This window comes from Arctopsyche grandis, chromosome 5, assembly GCF_051622035.1.
Source record: "Arctopsyche grandis isolate Sample6627 chromosome 5, ASM5162203v2, whole genome shotgun sequence".
NCBI classification, from domain to species: domain Eukaryota; kingdom Metazoa; phylum Arthropoda; class Insecta; order Trichoptera; family Hydropsychidae; genus Arctopsyche; species Arctopsyche grandis.
In genome coordinates, this window is record NC_135359.1 from 32,831,002 (window position 1) to 32,855,584 (window position 24,583).

Below are 24,583 nucleotides of genomic sequence, written 5' to 3' on the forward strand. Positions count from 1 at the left end.
CAGTCGAACCGGAGATCTGTTGCCCGTTGCACGTTTGCACGCTCGTTCCTCGGTCTCTCAAACTGTCAAACCGATCGCACTATTCTAATATCACACACACCTATTGTAATCAACACACCTCGTGAGGATTGTTATCGGCGCGATTTACGCAATTACATACACCTAGATGTGTTCGGCAAATATTTACCTTGGCGTTTATAGTGTGTTTGATCGCTTTGCGCAATAAAGCGATAATGAGCTGAAACGGCCAAGTCTAGTCGTGTGGAAAATTAAAAACTACCATGTGTTGTTTGGCCAGTGGCTGTGATAAAGGCCTAAAATGAAGATTTAATTAACGTTGATAAGGGTTTCGCGTTGGCTGGAAATATTCTCTTATCATGGGACAACAGTTTTCTTCGTTCGTCGTCGACAACGGACAACTCCTATAATCGGTAAGCGTTCTTTCGTTATTTACAGTTTATTTTTATTCGGCAATGCAACTTCAGTCTAAATTCAGTTTTATGACATGTGTGCAAATAATTGCACAGCGATTGGCGTCTCAAATGTGAGTCAACAAAGGAAGTTGTGTGTTGATTGTTGACTTTGTGTCGCATGCGATTTGGGTTGAAAAGTCTTTTTTTATCTAATATATAATTTTGAAAGAGACTTTGAATGTACATATGTTTGTTTATTTGGTTCGTAGAATCCGTGACGTTCAATTTAATAAAAAAAATGAATATTCAAATAAATTTAATGAAATGTTTACGATTAGATTGGCCATGTTTAAGCGGCTTATATTACAAATAGCGAGCGAAGCCGAGTAAAAACACTAGTAATTTATAATTGTGTGTGTTTATTTTGTTCCAAATTGATCATCAACGACTCAATGTCGTTGATGAGCATCTCTCGATGAGGTTGAAATAATTATACAATTTTCTATGGATATTATACAAAAAATGATATTACTAATCTCCAATACTTCAAATAAAGTGAATTAAATAGCATTAGTTTCTTTAGATATAAAATAAAACAGAAGATAAGTAATTAAATATGTTTGAAAGTTATTCAAGTAGTCTTTTTATACTATTAAATCAAACAAATTTCTTATTTTATTTATTTAATCAATCATGCACACTGGTTTAACAGATTAATTTAATGAGAGGAGTGTGCTATGCAGATTAAGAAATATTTATTAATTATTTAAACAGGTATACACCCATTTATTAAACGTGACATATATGGTCAAACGATTAACAGCCACAGAGACATCTATGGACAAATTTTTGCAGCATTTTATAATCAACAAAAATTGAGATGCTGAATAACTCGAATTTTTGCCAAAGGGATAGGATAGGGTTGTCAATTTGTTGGAACCGTTCCATTGAAATCGGATAAACTGACAAACTCTGATATGAAACGATCGACCATGGAGTCACATATCCAAAGTCTGGCCAGTAGCACACACCCGGGCTGGAACCCAAGACCACACAATCGAAAGCATTATTCGGTAACCATTGATCTATGCTGCGGGTTATACAAATACTTACAAATCTTAGTCTACAAATTCACATAAATCTCAATTAGAGAGACGTATAATTTTTCCTTACATTTGTGAAAAGGCCTAAGCCCTAAAACCCGTCTTCGGTATAAATTAGAGTACCATGAGATAGTGTACTAAATTTGGCACTTGAACTTAAAATCGTGTTGAGTTAATAGATCCCTGGCTTTAAATGAAATGATAGGTGTATATAAATAAAAAGCTTGTAAAATAGTTATAAGCACGTAGATATAAATACATATTTGTTTTTTAAATCACCTTTGAATGTTTGTGTATATAGTATGATAAGAGTTATAATTTTAAATGAAGAATCACCTTTATGACACACTTCAATACTCTACTTATATTATGAGCACTTCTGTCATCGTTTTCATAAAATATGTACACAATTAATTTCTACAATTGAGCACTTAAAAAGCATTTTGCATGTGTAAAATACAATAAAATCTATAGCGAATGAAAGTGTTCTAAAAAAATATACATTATTCCCATGAATTTTTCTCATAGTTGGCTCGCATTAGAAATATTTTTAATTCGATTTTAATACGACGCGTCAAAGATACGAAGTCTAAAAAATACAACAATCGTCATCAACATTTCGCTTACAATTTCACCAACAAACCTTGACAGATGACGTCACATGAGACGATATACAAACAATTGCACAACATGCTCGCTTTGGTATGCAGATACGCGACAAAATGCCTCAGGCGAGGTTAAGATTACGTATTCCGAACAGTAAACGTGAATCAATAACAGCACACAATGGGAACATCCGTATTTTAAAACCAACGGAACAATTCAAAACTATGTCACATACCATCTGACTTCACTTCGACCTAAAAAAAATACTAACCCGCCGCACAGTTTGACATTCGCACCTCGGATTTGTGCTACATTGACCGCGTCTCGGATATGTGATAATTAATTCTATGCAAATGATCAAAACGCTAATTCGACAATTGAAAAAATGATATAGATACATAATATTGTGTCTCGCGATTATAATAACCGGCTGCTGATTTTTTTTTGTGACCGAGCGTCCTAAATACGAAATTTTAATCATACCGTATACTGTAGAAAAGTAGGTATAGATTTCAAAGCATCAATTAATTAACGGCTTACTTTTAAAACTGATATATAGGATTAAAAATGATTATATCGAGTGAAATACATGTATATATGATTTAACTCGTAAAGGGACACGTGGTGCGAGTAGGGTTGCCAACAGGTCTCTTTTTAAGAGAACATGTTCTTTTTTTTAACAGGTCTCTTTTTAAGAGAACATGTTTTCTTTTTTACATACCTCTTCTTACTTCGCCTTACGATTACTATGACGGAAAAATTTTGCCTCTTATCCGATCGTTTTCATACTTTGCCATATTGCTCATTTTGGTCATCAATATAAGTAAAGGTATCCTTCGCTATTACGATGGAGAAAAAATATCGTTTTAGACGCGTTTGAAATTTGAATTTCTGAAAAATGCCTGACGTTTATCCAGTTTTTAGTTTTAAACATAGATGGCGGTAGTAAAATAAAATTATTGGTATTTTTATTCAAAATAATAATTTTATATACAAATTATATAGATATGATACCATATCTACTGCGATCGCTTTGGCGTCTTCTTGCTGTTCGCCGTCCTCTATAAATATAAACACCTATAACTTTTTCTTTTTCACTCTATATTTTTTATATTATACCCATAATGTCCCCTTTTTCAATTTTGACAATGATTTCACGCAGTTCGTACTATATTTTCTCTCACAAGATATGACGTGGTGGAGAGGCTGTTGCAATACCTGGCCAAATTGGCAATGTATACAGAATATTTTTCATGATCAGCGAATAATGGACGAAAGAAAGAAATAAGTTGAAAATTTCCACTGTCCGGGCTATTTTAAGCGTAGTATATAATTATAAAAATGTATCATGTTTAGAATTTTTTAAAGAAATAAAAGAAAATAAGAAACTTTTGCACCAAATTAGCAACGTATAGATGAATATAGCAATAGAGGTGATGAAATTGAGAGTGATAATGAGGATAATTAAATTCAACAATTAATTTTTAGGCGCACTTTTCAAGTTCCTAATATAATAATACATATGTATGTATGTTCCGGTTATTATGAAAGTGGAATTAGTATAATATTTTCTTTGAGATAATTGGACTTTTCTGTATTTTTTTTTTAATTATTGTGATACTACATAAAAATATATGTATGTACATATACATTATGATTCTTAGCCTTATAGATATAATTTTTCCTGTACTGGTGGAATTTTACGGTTACCTTATTTTTGGTACCTTAAATGACTTATTTCACTTGTGTGTTTTTTATTATTATTATTTCACTTAAATAACCTGCACAATTATAAAGGAAATTGTAAAATAAAACTTTTTTGTTGTTAAATATTTTCTTTTTTATTTGTCCATGACACTTGGCAACCCTAGGCGCGGGCCAATGGCTGCGTCCACACTACCGATATCTACACCCGATATTTATGAATTTTTCCATAACCAGTTCCTAAATAGCAACCACAGGTTGCAATATGGGAACTGGATATGGAAAATTCAAAAATATCGGGTGTAGATATCGGTAGTGTGGACGTAGCCAATGAGACTCATGTTTATTTATTGATGTTATGCAGCGTACCAACATACATTCGACCCAAGCATGCTCAATCTTAATCATCATTTTATGGGTTTGAAAACTTAATCTTATGTCAATTAATGTATGTCAAAATTTTGGTAAAAAATTTTCGCTTGTGGCGTCTTTTTGGCTTTGTACATAAGCCAAAAAGTCTGAGGCTTCAAAAATAAGCTTATTTTTTTATTTCATATTTTATAGCTCAATAAGGTGTATGCAAAGTATATTTTCCATTTTTATTTTGATATAAAAACATATTTTGAAAAAATATAAAGACGATTTAATATATTATCCCTAATTAATTCAATTCAGATTCGTGTAAATACTAATACGAGCTTTTAGCTTGCAATTTTACCGATTTAAAATTCAGCACACTTCCAATTAACCCTTTTAAACGAAAACAAAAAATAGTGTGGCCAGAATACTATCCCAATAAACATGTTTCAATAGAAAATACTCAATATTAAATAGTATTAACAGTGGGAAAAAATCCCAAGTGAAAATACGTACTTTTGACTTTTGATTTGAACTGGACGACTACTTAGAAAGATTTGTAAGCTGAAAAGTACTACAAATGAAAGATAAAATACCCGACTATAGATTCCAATATTCATTTTGAACAGGAAATTGATAGATTTTGAGACATCGACCGAACAACACCAAGATATAGAAAAATCGCGCGATTTAAAAAACACATATATCTCCGAATCTCGAGCCAATCAACATTTTTTATTACCACATTCGTGTTCACTGAGCATAGATCTATAAGAAAAGTGATATCTCGTCTCTGAACCAAAAAAAAGTCATCATTTGTCAAACAGTGTAATTGATTTTTGAGGTGGTTCAAACTTTTTGCGCACAAAATTGCGCACGTCGAAATAATATATTTTTTTCATTTTATCTCGACATTTTCCCTTATACCGTTTATTCGTAAGCCCAAGTTATGCCTTCGAAATGACAATATAAATTTATCGCTATATCTATATAGATAACAGAAAATAATTAGGTCATAGTTGACGACACTAGCATCAGCAATTCACAAGATATGCATACATATTTACAGTGCAAGAGTATTTTCATTTTCCAACGGACTGATTAGTCAGTCACATTGACTCATAGGAAAGTTTAAGTGAATGATTCACTTGAACTTTCCACTCGAACCTTCAATTAGCTGTAATTTAGTTTGTTAAAAATTTTTTGTTGCGAACTTCTTTCAATAGATGGCAGTGCTTTATCAAAATTTCGAGTGTATTCATTATCAATTCGTATTAAAGCGTTAGCTTATGATGCTGGAATGTGAATGATAATTTTAAAATACATGATTATAAACTGTTATTTTCGAGTGTTCAAAAGCGCACTACATACACCTGTTTGTTTTCTCTCATACCTACTTATCAGTGAATAGCGCTATTGATTTAATCTTCGTCGAGCATAAAACAACATGGCTGTTGATATGATATCAAGCGCTCTTATCAATGTATAGGTAAACTAAAAATTATTTGTTTCAATTCAATGTACATATGGAACGTAATTTAATATAATATATAAGTAAATATCATTCCCAGTGGTGGGTCAAACAGATGGGAGAGGATTAAATTATTTATTGCATTAAAAAATAAAATTTAGTATTCTTTTCGTATTATAAAGTTTTTGAATTATTTTAATTTTTTTTTAGGGTAGGGGGTTGCGCTACAGGTCGTTCCATTAACAAAGGCCTACCCCCACCATGCAAAATATGTACCGACCGTTGTTTTATACACATTTTTCCTGGAGTGGGGGTAGGCTTTCATAACTTACTATACTTTACTGTATTATATAATAAGTAATTAATTGATTGCCTTACAGGAGGTGTACAGGGCTAACTAAAATTTATATGCATTCATAAGTAACTTATGCAAATAATATAAATAACATTTGTATTATTTGCTGTTTGTAGTAGGAAAACGTGCCACGAAAAAATTTGTTAGAAGGAGACGTGCAATAGGGAAAGGAATATCGTATATTTATTAATATATAATAGAAAGTAATATAATTTATGTAGACATTTTTACAGAATGTATAGATGGATTAGTGCAAAGATATTGTATGTCCATTTTTGAATTTGTATCGAAGTTTGTAGATGCTGGAATAATTCAGGCTTTTCCTTACTTTAACCTTGAAAACCCGAATTATTCCAGCAAGAAAACTTAAAATTCGGCACAAGTTCAAAAATTCGGATGTGACCAATCCACGACTTAATCTGTGTATTTGTGGAATATAAGAAAGATACAAAACAAAATTCGATAATTAAACATAAATATACGTTCACACATACCGGCTATGAGGGCATTTTCGATACAAATTGAGCGCAAACGTAGGGAAACTTACATAAGACAAAAGTTCTACTTCCGGCTGTCGGATTTTTTTAGAAATTTTTTTATTACTTAAAATCACTATAGTTATTATACCAATTAAATATCAAGAAAATAAAAATAATTTAAAAGGTCAAAATAAAATAATGAAATTTTGTTTTAAAAAAAATATTACTTTCGGTGTACGAATTCTGACCAAAACCTTATCAGTTCTAAGATAGTACATAAAGAATACACATCTAAATTTTCAGCTTGATACGTTCAGGGGTGTGGAAAGAATCGTGGTCACAACATTTTTGACTTTTCTAAGAGGAAAAAATCACACTTCCGGTTTATTAAAATTAATGATTTTTTTTTATTTTCATCAAATTGATATAAGAATTATACTTGATTTTTTTCGTGAAGAACTCACATGATTAAGGGGTCGAAAAAATAGTGGAAGAAAAATCGAACAAGAGTAAACTGCCATTTCCGGTTGATAGATGATTACCAAATTTTATATATAACTTGGTATTAAACTTAAAATTTTAGATATGAAGTTCCAGTTCGATAAATTAAAAGGTTTCTGAGGAAAACATAAAAAGCCTCGATTCTCTAGAGTAAAAGTACTACTTCCGGGGTTTTTACTTACTACTTTTGTAGCCAAAAAATATTAGGGTATAAAATTTATAATTTCTATTACATGCAAAATTATTTTTAGCCTAATTCATTTAGTGGTTTGGGAGATAATTGAAATCAAAAACTTAAAAAAAGAGGACATCTTAAAGGGGAGGTACCATTTTCGGTCAACTTAAAAAATTGAAAAAAATTTACGACGTATCGATAAGAATTTCAGTAACCGATACTAAGTTTCAGTTCGATAGGATTAACGGTGTTCAAAACATTACAAAATACACTGACACACATACACACTCAGACACACAGACACACAGTACAAACACGCACACACACATACATTTTTTCTAGATCTTGAAAACGTGATCAGTGATCGATTCTGAGTTCGAATCATTCAAAATATCTAGTTTGAATTTTTGCATGATCACAAAACTTCTTCTATTGTTACTACGTACATAGATAAAGTAACAAATGGACGTACAATCTGAGAAAATACATTTCTCTGTGTAGAATATCTATGCACTAAGCCATCGATATGTAGTTTTATAAAACGTAATATGTCTCTCGAGCTACAATTATGTAATAGTCTAGTAGGCACATAAGCAACAATGCTTTTATACTGTTGTTTGCTGTCATTAACTTTTATGAGTTTGTTTTAATATTGTACATAAAAGATTCATGTCAAACAAATACTTAGGGTATTACTCAAAATTGTGTCAATATATTTTTCGTAATGGATCTCATCATTCAAATTTTGTATGACAGTTATAAAATACAATTATTTAATTTAACTACATACATACATATGTATACATATTGTTTGGGATTGAAGTTCTGTTTTCGAAGGACAATTTAAATATATAAGGATTGCGTTCAGGATCCAAGTAGTATAGTTAAACTCTCTCTCTTTTCTCTGTTTAACATTTTATTTTATAAGTATGTACATAGGTACACTTTCCTGAATTTGATCTATAAGTTGCGTGCGACTACTGCCGTGTATGAGTGGGCTCGAGTGACTAAATTTACTTCACTTGTCTCCTTCCGAACTGCTCAGTGATGTGAGCAGTTCGCCCATAAGGAGTGTATCGGTTAACCACTTTCACGTGTCTGCCCAACTGTGCGTGCGCATTGCAACTTATAGAACATTACAACAATTGGAGGGGGAATAAGTCGTAATTGACACAAATCCGTCCACATATGTATCTAACATATAGTCGATCAATTTCACACGGGAACAGATATTTTTTATAACAGATATATTTCTCCATCACACAATGCATAGTATTTTATTGTGAGCATGTGTACTCATTAGCTGATAAGATTAATATCGGGGAGTGGTTTACAGATAATAATTAATATCTGTAAATTTCGCTTTCATCTATAACAGTACAGTGTAGCAATTGTTTGACTAAAGACGCAAATTATATATAAAAAAAAAACAGGTTCTGTTCTATAAATAATAATAATGATAATAAGATTTTTCAATTGTTATTCACTATTAATACTTATCTTTTTCTTTACAGAAAAATGAAAACTGATATATGGAAGCAATCGACAAAATTATTTTTCCTGACCATCTTATTGATCAACGTTGTAAACGTCGACTCTCAAAGTGATTTAAATCAGAAAAGTAAGCAATCATTTTATACATTCATTTTATCTTTAATGTTTCATATGAGCAAATGATAACTTTATATGCCAATCATTGCATATAAAGTTAATTAATTAATTATGAATTTATTAACAATACATATATCATATAATTCACAGGAGCAACCAGCAACACGTGCACAGCTGATGCCACGTGTCCAGACAATGCATTCTGCAAATATACAGATGGCAATGGATACTGCAATTGCAAAGAAAATTATATCATCCAACCATTCAATGACACACATAGAGAATGCTTGAGAGGTAAATATAATCTGCGTTTATCACTTCTGATGATATCTTATCGAGGATTTGTACAATCGTGTAATATGTGCAACTAGTAACAAAATCGATACGACATCATGAGTCATTCTGAGTTCGTTGGTTTGGATGATTTCAGAGGCTGACAGACTCGGTGACCCGTGTAGATTTGACATTCAATGTCACAGCAAACTGAGCGTCAATTCAGAATGTGCCAGCGGAGCTTGCCAATGCAAATCCAACTCCCACTTTGATGATGGAAGATGCTATCAGACATCAAGTGAGTCAATTGTTCAAGCATTTTCTGCACGAGTAATTAATTCGTGATTTCATTGATTTGTTGTGGTGTCGTTGCAGAAATCGGAGAGAAATGTGTCGTCACCCAAAACTGTTATCTTGGCCCAGATGATATCTCCAGCAATCAGGCGTTCTGCGTCCGAGGCATTTGTCAATGTAATCTGCTGCACAGTCCCAGAGACGCAGGAAACAGGTTATTATAAATTTGCTATTTACAATATTGGGTTTGGTGCAAACGATCGACAAGCGCCAGACAGACTGAACCACAGTTTAACTGGATGGCTGCTTTAAACGCAATGCTCGACTTCACGAATGATAGATTGCACATCAGATGACGAGTAACCAGTGGCGGCTCGTCCTAACGGGCTGCCGGGCTGCAGCCCCTCCTATAAAATTCTTAAATATATTAATAATACATTTAATATTTTATTTATTAATGATATTTTTTTTATTAGTTGGATGGACGAACTATTGGGGCCTTCGACAGAGTAAATATTACTTACAATATCACCCATATCCAAAAGGGTGATATTGTAAGTAATGTTGACCGTCTCGAAGACCCCACTAACTTGTATGGTGATAGATGAATTAAAATGTTGTTGTACTGGCTGTAAAGTTTTACAGCGCCGCCCTGAGCGCCACGCAGCCCGGAGTTGCGGAACGAGAAAGAGAAAGAGCTATTTGCAACTGCAGATAGCTCTTTCTCTTTCACTCACTCTGGCGTTTTGGGCTGGATAGTCGGCAGCCTTCGCCTGTTAAACGACATTCATCTGTCAGTTTGTTTAAGATTTCGCGCGCTTGATCTTACATTTGATTAGTTGAATCGCACGATCACAGCTTTATTCGTTTTCGTTACTCTTAATTGGTTGTGTACGAGCCCTCATCAAATCTTCGGTGAGTCGTTTTCATTTTGATAACAGCAAACTTTTTTCAAATCTGTTTAACTTTTTCTCGTAATTTTTATTTAAATATATTAAGTTTTTTTTTCTTTTAAAAATGGAAGAAAAAAAGAATTCAGTAAAATATTTACAAAATTTGCACTTTTCGCGACTAGAACTTACCGAAAAAGTCGCTATAAAAGCATTAGGCTGCCTCACGCCCAATTTAATTATTTCACAGCCTGCAACTAGTAGATCTTTTAGTTACTCGCGAAAATTTAATCCAGACATTTATAAAACAGGAGTTATTGACTTAAAACATTTAAACGATAAAATTAAATAACACTAGGGAAGTGTCGAACACTTAAAAAATGTGTGTAATCTCACGATTTTGGGATCGGCTAACATAAAAACCCATTTAAGCGAAGCTTGTCGGCGGGAAATAGATAAGCATAACGAAAACGTCAAAAAAAATCGGGATGTTTTATTTAAAATTATTGATTAAATTTTGCGGTAAATTTGAAATGCCAATGAGGGGACACGATGAAACAGATAATTCAAAAAATCCAGGAGTTTTTCGGGGGCTTCTAGAATATTCACAAAATTTCGACGATTCTTTAAAAAAACATTTTCAAACTTCTTCGGTTTTTAAAGGGACATCAAAAACTATTCAAAATGAACTTTTAGATTTTATTTTGAACGTGTGTAGGGAACAAATAAGTGCTGAAATAAAAAAAGCAACTTATCTAGCTGTTATGGCAGATGAAACAACCGATGTATATATGTACATTGTCAACAGGTTAATGTTTTTCGTTACGAATTAGGGGGTAAAGTTTTTGGGGTTTTTTTTAATCCGGAAAATAAGAGCGCATGCATTACTGAACAATTAAAACTAGTTTTAAACGATGACAATGAAAAACTTATTGCTCAAACTTACGACGGTGCCGCTGTAATGAGCGGAGAGAGGGGAGGTGTACAGAAAATTTTGAAACAAACTTATAAAAATGCACACTTCGTTCACTGTTATGCTCATCAACTTAATTTAGTTGTTGAGAAAGCCGGGTCGCGAAACCAGCAAGCGCGAATTTTTTTTAGCAATCTTACTGGAGTGGCAGCGTATTTTTCGAAATCTTCATCGCGTTTGGACGCACCCCTTTTAATGGGTGGTGAATTTTGCTAGTTTTTTTTTTCAATAGTACTTAAATCCACATGTAAGTGGTCGTACGCTAAAAATTGTGCTTATTTTGTCCTGTTATGACATGATAGAACAATTATGGTGACATTTTTTAGACATCTTTTCAGTGCAGCCCCGCCACTAAAAATTATCACGAGCCGCCACTGCGAGTAACCTTTCGATATGCGCAGATGCAATTATTAAAATTGAGTTGAATCTTTCTGGCGAGTTTAATAAGGCAAAATTCGAAACTAAAGTATCAGAAGCACTGAACGTATACAGGGTAGGTATGTCGGGACTTCGGGTAGATTTCGCTTAGTTTATGTGCGAGCAGTGCGCACGCATAAGGTACGTGTTGTTAATCTGTGGTTCAGTCTGTCTGGCGCATGTCGATCGTTTGCACCCATAGATGTATAATACATAGATCCGCCCTCACGGTTTATACTGTTCTCTCAGTAGGTTCTTAGCTTCTAAGTAGGAAAGGTCGATTGCGGAGATCTTGTCTATAGATATGCGGAGATCTTTTCATCTTTTCGTCACTAACTGAGGGGTGCGGGGGGTTTAACTAGCGGGGAAGTGAAAAAAACGCCGACCGCTGCGTCGTAGGGAAAAAAACCTTTTTTTTTCCCAACTTTCCCCCGCTAGTTAAACCCCCCGCACCCCTCAGTTAGTGGCGACAAGAACGAAATTTGTATGTAATGCCATATCTAGGTTATTCTAGATCTATGTTTGCACCGCATCGTACAATATTACATGGGAGAAATCCTAATCGATAACCTTTGATAAACACAATTCAAGTAATATACTGATTGTATTTTACTTACTCCCAGAATATTGTTCCTTGATGGGATTTGATATGTTGGATATTCATTGCATTCAATTGTATGCGAGTGTAAATATTTCAAGTGAATCATTCATAGTGAATGAATGAATCATTTCGAATTAATTTAACACAATGCATAAATGACAGACTAATGTCATTTATGTCACGTACTGTTGTTTGTCCCATTTCAATTGATGTAATTAAAATTGTGTGATTCAAAGTTAAGATGGTAGTCGAAATTTAATAATTTGGCAGAATTTCAGTTACCCGTTGAGCCTAACAGCGATACGATTTAGTTTTACTTTTGGAAAATTCTGCTAAATATTGTTTTAAAAATGCTAGCTGTTGATATATAATTGATAACAATTTCAATTATAAATATGAATTCTAAGAAATCACTGATTATTTGAAATTTCACAAAAAAATGATAAGATATCTTGCTCCTACTTAATTTCATTAATTCTTATTAATTTCAATAAACCATATTCTTAGACATTTTGTATCGCATAATCATATAATAAACGACTTAAATATTTATTTTTAGTGAAAAAAAAAACGCAAACTAAAAAATTGACAATCAAAACTGTACCAAATTCCAAATTGAATCTACTTTTTGTAATATTTGAAGTCAAATAACTTAACCAACCCAAAGTTTCAATTAGGTCAATTTTATTCTAGCTTTCTACTGTAATTACAATACAATAATTTGTAAACGAAATGAAATATAAATTGATTAATTATTTAATATTATTATTATAAGTACATATATTATTATTATCTTTATTATTATATCATCATATTATATTTTTATTTTATATTTTATAATTCATTTGTATGTATTATTTATATGGACAATGGAAATTGCACCATTCTCCTTATCATCTGGAATAAAAAGTTATTATTATCAAATTGACAGTTTCTATGTATGCATATTCGTCTAAGCATAGTCGTCAAATGAAGAACATATGTAATATAAATTATATTTAATATAATATGTAATTCATTTTAAGACTAATATGTATGTATTATATAAAATATTAGTAATTCCGACGAGAGTTTGAACATAAATGGAGAAAAATATATTTGATATCACTCAAAAAAAAAAATTGATATATTTATTGGCCACAATTAGAACTTACCAATGTTATTAAGCGAGTTATAATTATTATTTAAGATTTATTTAAACGGTTGCAGATGTCTAAAAGATGCTATGCTGGGCGACCAGTGTGAAGACAATGAACATTGCACCGGAGACTATACTCAATGTCGGGACGTATGCCGATGCATTGACGAATACATCGTACACCCGGACGAAGAACGTTGTATCAAAGGTATCGCAACAGGCAAATCTGAGCTTAAATTTGTAAAAAACACCACACAATGTATATGAACCAATGTAAATATTACAACATTTGACCGTAAATTCACCTAAAATGTAAATTTTAATTGCAGCCGCTACAAATATAGGCGACTCGTGTGAAATAGAAAGCCAATGCACTGCCAAATTGAATGGAACAGTTTGTCAAAATGAAAAATGTGTATGCCGATGGGATAATCATTTGATTGGCAGTGCCTGTTTTCAGACAAGGAATATTGGCCAGCGTTGTACGGACGATAGGGTAGTGTTTGATCATTTCCTAATTACATAGATGTATATATATATATATATATATATATATATATATATATATATATATATATATATATATATATATATATATATATATATACAGTGGCGGACTGGGACTGAAATCAGTGCATGCCAGGAGTCAAAGGGGGCCCCACCCAGGGTTAAAATAATTTCCCCCCCCCCCCCCCTATATAACAAAATTTTCTTCTTTCCATAACGCTAAAAATCAAGGGATTGGGAATAAAAAAATTTAGGTACAAGAAAAATGGCAAAAGCAAAATAGATCCATAAATTATATTGTATATTTCGTTTTAACCCTTGTCCTAGGTAAATATAATGCATCATAAAAGAATGCGGCATAAAAGCGGCATTTACTTTCGGTAGAAAACAATCAGGGACGTCATTTCAGCGTTTTCTTTGGGGGGCAGGGCAGGCAAAGATTAGTCAAATTGAATTTTTTTTCAAAAAATCTTTTTTATATCGGAATAAAAATGGAAAATATTCTTTACCTTATTGAGTTATAAAATATGAAAAAAATAAGCTTATTTTTGAAAAAGTAATTATAAAAAAATATTATGTAAAAAGAGAAAAAAGCGCCGCAGGCGAAAATTTTTTTCCACAAATCTTTACATAGTCAACATTAATCGACCATCAAACTGATTCTCCAAAAAACTATCAATTAACTTAATTTCTACCGACTGTCTTGTCACTTTATCTATGTACATATGTACGTAATAACATTAGATAAAGTTTTGTTTTGTTTTTTTTTCAAAGCACATAGCAGCGATTATTTTATTAGTTACCCAAAAGTAACATACATAAGAAATACACGTAGCATTCATAGATCCATAGTATCTCATTAATCATTAAATTCATAATATTTTCTAAATTCACACTATTCCTTAATTTAGGCGAGTGCCCCCCTATGCCCCCCCCAAATTACGTCCCTGAAAAAAATGCATAATATTTTCAATTAATGTTAATCGAAAATCGGGATTTTGGGGAGGGGGCCCCTATCCTATATTTCTATTTACATGGGTGTGTCTAGATTAGGAATAGATTTTATATTCGGAAACTGTTTAAAATTGTGTATTTAAATCTTACTATATCATCGAAGTATAATCAAATGTTATTTTGAAAGTATGAAGTAAATTTAAATCGCTGGTTGATGATGAATCGTCCTATCAAAATTGTTTTAAGCAATTCAGGTTATATTATTCACGAAAATTTGTTTATTCCCATTTTTATTTCAGTAGTTAGTTGTTACATAGGTATTGGTATATACATAATCTTTACGTTGGAATAGGCCCGGCAAAAGGGCCCACGCAAATGTTGAAACTTACATTTCAAGCCTAATAAAAAAAGTTAACCGATCCTTGGGCTGTTAAAGCAGGTATTAGTTATTTGTGTATATCGTAAGAAATTTGTTTTGTTGAAATACCCAAACTTTAGGTCCTAAAGTTGCAATATCCTATACATTTTTACACACGTGAAATAGTTAAAAAGTTATTTAATTTTACTGAGGGCCCATATTTTCTAACAGATAGTGGGGCCCACATGCCATCGGGCATGTTCGCTTATATGGCCAGTCCGCCACTGTATATATATATATATATATATATATATATATATATATATATATATATATATATATATATATATATATATATATATATATATATATATATATATTGTTCGAATTATTGACAATGTTTTGTTTGTTAGGAATGCCTTATGGAAGATAAAACTATAGGACAATGTTTGCAAGGGAGTTGCACGTGCCAGGGATGCAAGGATCAAGGCGGCACTGGTTCAGTATTACAACCAAAGATCACACTTTTTATAACCTTGATGGTTTTGTTTGGAAGTTTAATAATATTATAATTTTAACGCTTTTGGAGTTTTATCCAAAAATTATGCAAATTTTTTCAATTGTGAATGTTTATACTCACTTTGCCGATGAAGTTTAAATAGTTTTGATATTAAAATAAGTGCATGTCTAATGGGACAGTTCCCATTGTATATTTTTTTTCATTTAAGAGATGTGAAATAAGGGTAAACAAATTAAAAATGTATGTCACTATTAAAAAGATTCCATTTTTGTTAAAGGTATTTTTATTTAAATATTTTGAAGAAAAAAAATTATCTTTAATATTTTGGGTTGAGATTTAGTTTTTAAATTTTTCGTGCTTATTCTACATCCTTAAAAGAAATTACTTTTACTTTAAAATTTCAAATAATCATTTTATTCGGCAAAGTTAGTGTCATCATTGTAACTGGATAACTATCATTGTAAATAGTCATGTATATTTTGTAACTTTTTGATGAAAATATTATTATTTATATGTTTTGTGTGTATGTGTATGTTTATATGTATTTATGCGTGTGAGTATTTTATTTTCAATTGATTGCATTGAAATAGTTTCAAGTTATTGTTTTTTTTTTTATGAAAATTTTGCCGACGTACTAGTCAAAGATAGTTGAGTTTCAATATAATTGTAAAATAATACTTTAAAAGCAGAAATTTAGTCTATATTGTTGTTTTTATTATTTTATAGAATTTGTATAATATTGAATCATACTTCCTTTAATTAAAATATGTAGTTGATATATTTATTAATAGAAACAAGATATTTCACAAACATAAATTGTATGCATATTTATAATTATAATACAAAATCGAGTCAAAATGAAGCTAATATTGTACACATAAATTATTAAACCTAATAAATATTTTAAAAATACATATATACACTGCCTTAATTTTAGTTACAAATTCTAATACACAATCTCATACTTACAATCATACATTCCGATAAAATATCAATCGTCGACAAGTTCTTTTACATTATTCTGAAATAGAACAAGGATCAACCAGTTGTTCTGAACATCATACTTATCGGTAATCCAATATTGGTCTTTTACGGTTTCGGCATAGGATGGCTCTGAAAGCTCTCCTCATCTCCCTGCTGCTACAAGCATATATGAATGGATTTATACAACTGTTAAAATATCCCAACCAGAATGAAAACGTGAACGCTTTGCTGACGTCGCACGTCGAACAAGCGGCGTCTGAAATCAATACGTTCATCTTAAGTAAATACATATGTGCTTAGATAAAAATAAACAATCACTTTAGAAAATGATCAAAACTGGGTAGTGTATTAATGTTAATGATGAATACTAAATGTTTTACCTATTGGAAGTATGATGAAAAAAGGACACCAGCACAGCATGAACCCTCCGACAACCAGAGCCAAAGTTCTGATGGCTCTATTGTGGCTGATGTCAAATTTTGACGTCTGAAAGTATTTATTTATAACGAAAAATCAATGATAAATTAATAATAACATAACACACACGACAATTTTGTACCTGTCTTTGTGGTATTACTGATCTGACTGAAGAATTGTTGAACGAACAGTTTTTATTACTCGTCGGACACCTTTTGGCACTGTCGACTTTATGGACTCCACAAGGGGGTTCATAACACGTTCTAGAGCCTGAAGAAGCATTTTCACGATTCCTAAAATTTCATTTTGTACTTTAAAAACCTTCGAAAATATTATATTGTTACACGATTAAAAAGAATACACTGATTATGCAAAAGGCCAAAGTCGTGTCACAGCATTTATTGGTGATTAAGGAGATACACGCACTGGCAGTGCTCCGTCCAGAAATGTCTTGATATCGCCTAAGTACCGCCTTATAACCGATAGGTCTCTCAGGGCATCTTTGACGTCCGGTTACTTCCCTATTGTTTAGGCATGTACCCGGATATGTATTCCCACGACACTCAGTCCCACGGTATCGGTCACTTCTGAGAAAGGACCAATAGCGGCTAATTCGGTGGCTATTGTTTAGCTTACATGCACTTAGTCTAGAGATAATCCTTGAAACCAATTATATCGGTCACACAGTCTCTGGGATGCTACTCGACCTGATCCGATTGCACCTACTCGGCGGTGTACGTAACTATATTATTATTAAACAAGCTATTTTTGTATGATTGTCAGTTATAAACTGGCCCAACGTTTATGATAAAATTTACCTTACAGCATTTTAAGTCTCGACTTGAGTATATAACTACATACCAGGTCTAGGTATCGGATACAAAATGCTCAGGTTGAAATGAAATTAATATAAAATTTGAAAATAAATAAATTAACATGAATTGTTTTTAAGGTCAACAAAATTCGGTCTTGCAAATATTAAACTCAAAAACAATGAGAAAAATGCCTAATTATTTGTAAAGTTATGACATGTTTTCAAATATGGAACATAAATGAATATTGTGATGGATTACGTGACTTGAATATATTATGGGATACAAATTTTCTTTCTTATAAAAGTAATATGGGGAAAAATTCTACGCTGCTATGCTAACAAAGTTTTTCATTCAACTCGTCTGCACCCTTAATTAAAACGAAATAAAAGAAACCTTCGAAGCATAATATAATAACATTAATGTCAAATAATATTTTTATATTGTTGTCTTTCGCAGGACGGGGATTACGCAAAATTAAAAAAAGAAAATAACAAACGAGGGGAGAAAATGAAACGGAAAGAATAACTGACAGAATCTCATTAGGACGAGGATCAAGTTAGATTCGAAAAGACAAGGCCTTGTATTTAATTTCATCCTTACGCATCCTCCATAAATAAATATGTGGCTTGGATCTCTAGTCGGCCAATATTTAAGTTAAGGTGAATTCATTTTTATTCGTGCGTTCTATTCAATAAGGTTATCCATAAATAACAGATATTATTTTCTGAGCAATTTTGTCAATACGCCCAAATTAAATATTATAATTATTAAATACATTGGATAATTTTTTCACGTAAATATATATTATAAACCTTATTAGTTTAAAGTTTAAACTAATACATAAATTGCAATTTTCATTTTTTTTAGTTATCTTCCATTATATGTATAAAGATAAATGTTTATGTTTTTATTTTTCCCATGAAAATGTACACATTTCAATTTAGGATCATTAAGAGGGCTGTACACCCGAAACCTTAATTTTGTTACCGTTTCTTTCTTCGATATATATATTGAGTGTATGTATATATTGAGTGAATGCGACAATATATATCAATATATATATTGAGTGAATGCGACAGTTGCGCTTCGACCAGATAAAACGTATTTTAAATTGACAAAATCGAGGTTTCGTATTCTACTATTTTCACCTCCAAAACTGGACCAATTTAAAAAAAAAATCATCATCGGTATGAGAAAGATAGTTTCTGTGCATCTATCGGCGTATTTTTTTTAAAATCGACCGTTAAATAAGCACGCTGGACCCGTTTCGTGGGTGTAAAAAAGAGGCGATTTTATAGATGTTTGGCGGCTCCTATGTCCTATAAAAAATAATTAATCAAAAAAATAAAACGATAGATGCACCCCAATGGTGGATATCCATAGCATATTAAAAAATAATTTCTCTAGTGCCATAATTGAGGAAGGGAGAAGTATAGTACGTTTGTATGGACAAGGTGCTGCTGTCCAGCCCTCTTAAATGTGGTGCTTTTTTAAGCACTCAATATAAAAAAAAATTATTATCCATGTAAATATATCGAATATTGAAACAGAAAATGACAAAATACGTATGTATCATATTTGATGGTACATATACACAGTGGTGTCACCTTAATGGTTTCCATGGGTTTCCGGAAACCCGTTGTTAAAAATCAAAAGTTTCCGGAAACCCGTTATTTAATCTAAAAATTCATATAATTCTTGTCAAAAATTATACAAATCTTGAAAATTTAATAAACTCTCATGCAATAGTGCCTTGGGTGAAAAAAAAATGTATATACATATATATTTTCAAAATAATTTTATTGAAAAAAAAATTGGAAACCCGTTGTTCCAAAATTGGGGTGACACCACTGCATATACATATATGTACATATGTATAAGCTAAGCTGCGAATGACACATTTAGTTATACGGTCAATTACAAATGAGCCGTGTAGCCGCTCTAGTACGAAAATATTGCAGGAACGAGATCTTACCACTTTGGTATTAAATCGTATATATGAGAATGTTAGTAAATTACGAAATTAATACGAACAAAATAAAATTAAAAGCGAAAAAATGACCAGGAAGTGAATTTGAAAACAAACGTCAAAATATCATTAAACGTCATTCTGATGAGTTTGCATCCGATTACAGATTCAACAGTGAACAACTATTCGGAGTAAATGTATTTTATAGGGTAACCGTAACGTTACCCTATAAAATACATTTACCGTAGTAACCGTAACCGGTAAGGTAACCGTTCAACTTAAAAGTTGCTTTCAATTATTTCAGTTTTGAAAAATTATTTCAGTTTTCTTGAACCCCGCAATATTATGAATTCATCAAAAGAAAATATTTTAGAAACTTGTTTAAAATTATCCAAAAGTTTTCTCAGATCAATTTGATGACCAGTTCATTGAAGTAATTTCATTATTGAAAAACGATTCCACTGAAAACATGACCATAAAACAACTTTCATAATTACTTATCACAAAATACTGTTGTTTAGAAAGTGAATTTTCGGAAGTTTATGTTATTTTTTAATTAACCAATAACAGTGGCGAGTGTTGAAAGATCTTACAGTAAATAAAAATGATTTAAAACTAGAAAAGAAACTCTATCGGATAATCAAGGCTAAATAATCTTGCATTGTTGGCCATTGAAAATAAACAAGCGGCAATTTAAAAATTTAAATAGTGAATATGAAAGCGAGCTAATTTAAAATGTAAAATATGTACATAAACTTATTTCATTTCGTAATTAAAAAAAATATCAAGGGCCCTTATGTAATTTTTGCATCAGGGCCCAAAATTTCTAGCTACGCCACTGAAAAGATTTGCCGGTAGATAAGTTTGACGATAAATATTTGCCTAAGAAATTCACCGTAGCGAGAGTTTCTACGACGACAACTCCTACTAATCGAATGATAAATCTAACTTCGTTTTTAAATAATCTTTTATCAAATGCAGTTTTTAAATTAAAACGTTGTTTATATAAAAAAAAACCTAGATTTAACCAGTCTGTCCATTATTTAATAATATTATATTTGGATTCTTTGAAAGACAGTATACTACTTTGGAAATATTTTATACAGATCACTCAATTAATTTATTGTGAACAAAATCATTAGCAGTTAGCAGACAAGTTGCTTGTTGCTCAAATACAGCCACGATAAAAATATTACTAGAAACAATTTTTAGCATTTATCTATCGAATGCAAGGATTTGTCTACAAATTAGTCTACTGACAATTTTCTTCGTCAATTTGCTACATTCTACTTTCATCTGTTCCAGAAAAAGTTCCATTTCTAATTTCACCAGCCCAAGCAATGCCGGAAGATTCAGTTTCCCTTATAAATGGATTATAATTTATAAATATATTTAAAACCTGGTCACGACAGCTATAGAAGAGGCCTGCTGATGCGTCTGGACCCATTCACAACTCCTTTGACTCGAACCAGTCCTCCAATTTTCTCCTGAACACGGAACCTGAAAATAAATCGAATGCATTAACACGAAATTGCGAATAATCCTCTTGACATGAACGACATTTATGACAGAGTGGCGCTTCAGCTTTTACCCTTTACATTTTAACTGGATGTCGCGTTTGAAGTTGATTTCGTTCAACGTGACATCACAGCCTCTGCCTCAATGATTCTCAATCAGTGGAACGTGTATTTGTTTTTCATTTTGACACTACATATATGTACATATGTATATAAATAATCGATAAGGGATACGAAGCTTGAAGCCGAAATAAAATATAACTTCTATCAAATTTCACATAATCACAGATGAATAGAATTAATTCATTCACAACAATGAATAACATTCATTTTCCCGGGCATCGCTGGTCAATTCGACTATTAATATACAGGGCAACACCAGATAAAACATTAAGTCCTCATTTAGAAAATATTGAAAACGTCAACTTTGGATGACTGCGACTGTACGACACGACGTGGAATGTGCTCTTGCTCGATATTTTTATACATATTTTATTTATTTTACATATATATATATTCATACATATATACTGTTACGTATACTAAACAGAGCCGCCGAGTAATTGCGATCGGATTAGGCCGGGTAGCGTCCTGAGAGACCGTGTGACCAGGGTAAGTGGTTTTAAGGATTAGCGACAAGCTATGAAAGTGCATGAAAGCTAAACAATGATTGCACTTCTCATACCGTGGGAATACATATCCGAATACGTGACTATACAGTAGGTAAACAGATTAGACGTCCTGAGAGATCTACCCCTTATAAGGCGGTACGTAGGCGATATCAGGTCATTCTGGACTAAGCAGTTTCAGTGCGTGTATCTCCTTAATCATCAATAAATGCTGTGAAACGACTGTTGGCCTTTTACTTGGATCCTCCACCCACCCCTACGCAACAATACCATGAAGGCCTAATAATTACAAAGATCGATAAACAATTTATAGAGTAATTTTTACAGAGCATCATAGAGACATCTATGGATAAATTAGAAAAATTAGCATTAATCGGCGGAACTTGAAATTTACGAGAAATATGTCGAGGTTGCCAATTTGTTAGAAGGGTTATAATGAAAATCAGATAAATTGGCAATCTCTAATAGGAAACGATCGACCTGGAGTCACATATCCAAGGTCTGGTCAGCAGCACCGGACAGGAATTGAACCCATGACCACTTGGTTTGAAAGCATTACATGCTAACCACTAATATATGCTTCTGGTTCATATGATATCTTATAAACAATTCTTTTGCATGCATTTAGACCGAAACGTTTCGACATGATGGGCCATTTCGACCTTCCGTTAAAGGCCACTGAAATTTTTAATTTTTCGTTATAAAGATTCTAACGTATGATATTGATAGTTTTATGTAAAATTTATTTCGATAAGGTCATCGAGGCGTTGCGCCTAAAAAAAACATTACCACATTATATGCCGTGGCCGTACAGTCGCAGTCATCCAAAACGCACTTGAAAATGATGGCACAGCTCAACGTTGCGGCAATCGTTATCGTGATTGCATTATTTGCCGCGTTCATTTTTAAATAATTTAATAGTATTGTATTAAATATAAGTGATAGTAAAAGTGCTACGGAGTGCGATGTTTGAAGTCATCAATGGAATATTTGCAAGGCTGGGCGATAACGATGACGATGAAATGTTGGAAAAAGTAGGAAAGCTTTTCATCCAAACCCAAAAAAACATATGTGCAGCAGAATAGACTAGTGGTGAGCATACATATAATGCTTTGAACAAAGTAGTCACGGGTTCATATCTCAATGGTTTCTGCTGGCCAGACCTTGGATTTGTGACTCCAGTTCGATCGTTTCCCATCAGAGTTTGCCAATTTATCCGATTTTCATTGAAACAGTTCCAAAATATTGGCAACCTTACCCATTTTCTCGCAAAAATCTCGAGTTTTCATCAATCTACAATTCGCTGAATTGTATAAAATGCTGCAAATTTACAAATTTAGCCATAAATGTCTCTATGGATGTTAATTAATATGTATTTACTCTGTATAATAATGTTTCTGGCCACGGAGGCACATTGGGGTTACCTGTTAGGCATTCCTGGTATAAATGAAAAATAAATTTGATTTTATTATATATTGAGGTACGTTTATTAAGGATTGTGAAACCGCATTTGATTCAAAAATATATTCTCAAGTACAAAGTCGGTACATTTGTCACAGCGTATTCGGCCACGACAAATATCGTAGCTACAGACCTTATGAGAAACTTGTCTGCCGAAAATTTTCCACGTGAATGCCCACATTAATATTTGAAGACACTTGTCTTATATTTACTATGAATTTTGTTAAAAATGTGCATTGTTTATTTTTCATTTGATATTACAAAATACAAAAATTGCTAGGAGGGGCAAATAGCAGTACTGTGAGATTTTAAACTATTTTTAATGTCAAATAAAAGGCTAGAACATAAAATAGTGTACCAAATTAAAAATAAATGTTCACTTATTTTTTGTTATAAAAGTTCGATAAGCCCTGTTCAACTCTATGTATAATTATTAATTACATACAACAGTATTATGTATATAATATATAATGGATGGTAAAGCTGATTGACGACCCAATTGCGGAAACAACTTTTCAAATAATTGAATTAATCCTCGACCCCAGATTAAGTTTTGTTTTCCCGATTGGGGTTTAATTAGTGCTGTCACGTTTATCTAACGATTGTGCTTAATCTGCAGACGGTTTTATAATAGATCAAAAGTCCCATTACAGCACTTTGAATTGTTTGAGCCTAATTAACAACGGTGTACAGGTTGTTGTTTTCATTGCAAAATATTTAATTGGAGCTATAGTGTGTTTGTATTTTTATTATGTATCGGCTTTAGTGTGCAACTTTTGCAATTTGCAGTTGTGAAATCTGACGAGAATCTTGGATGAGACGGTATTATTTTTAATATAACGACATTGTCCTTGCGTTGTGAATGAAAATCTTTCTCACGATGAGACTTCCGAGGACAACAAAAGCGGAATCGCATCATAAAATTAACATAAGTTTGCCTTTTAAATGAAACAAAAAAAAAATAAGGGTAATTTTGCAGCAAATGAACGTTTTCTCATTGTGAAATTGTCCCTGAAATAAAGTTATAATCCGTTCTTGAAATTTTTATAACTTTAAATGCTAAAAAGTAAATAGTATTTGAGTTTTGTAAG

General features: G+C 32.2%; 2 protein-coding genes across 3 annotated transcripts in view; one reads left to right on the plus strand and one right to left on the minus strand.

Annotated features, from left to right (window-relative positions):
- On the plus strand, nt 1-18,386 carry LOC143912028 (prion-like-(Q/N-rich) domain-bearing protein 25). 2 transcript variants are annotated; one of them, XM_077431160.1, is made up of 8 exons: nt 1-431; nt 8,679-8,785; nt 8,926-9,069; nt 9,206-9,346; nt 9,424-9,556; nt 13,433-13,569; nt 13,691-13,857; nt 15,594-18,386. In XM_077431160.1, exons 2-8 carry the CDS (start codon nt 8,683-8,685, stop codon nt 15,750-15,752), a joined length of 984 nt encoding a protein of 327 aa, XP_077287286.1. In that variant the 5' UTR covers nt 1-431; nt 8,679-8,682; the 3' UTR covers nt 15,753-18,386. The 2 variants fall into 2 exon arrangements, with proteins under 2 accessions (XP_077287286.1, XP_077287285.1); XM_077431159.1 differs by lacking the exon at nt 1-431 and adding an exon at nt 8,519-8,597 and having other exon boundaries at nt 15,594-16,629.
- Nucleotides 16,765-24,583, minus strand: part of LOC143912414 (alpha-1B adrenergic receptor-like) — a 20,830-nt gene continuing 13,011 nt past the window's right edge. The window contains exons 5-8 of the mRNA XM_077431689.1: nt 21,285-21,385; nt 17,244-17,394; nt 17,065-17,170; nt 16,765-16,940 (exon numbers count right to left, since the gene is read on the minus strand). Of these exons, the coding sequence (XP_077287815.1) occupies nt 16,765-16,940; nt 17,065-17,170; nt 17,244-17,394; nt 21,285-21,385 (534 nt within the window). The remainder of the gene's footprint in view (nt 16,941-17,064; nt 17,171-17,243; nt 17,395-21,284; nt 21,386-24,583) is intronic.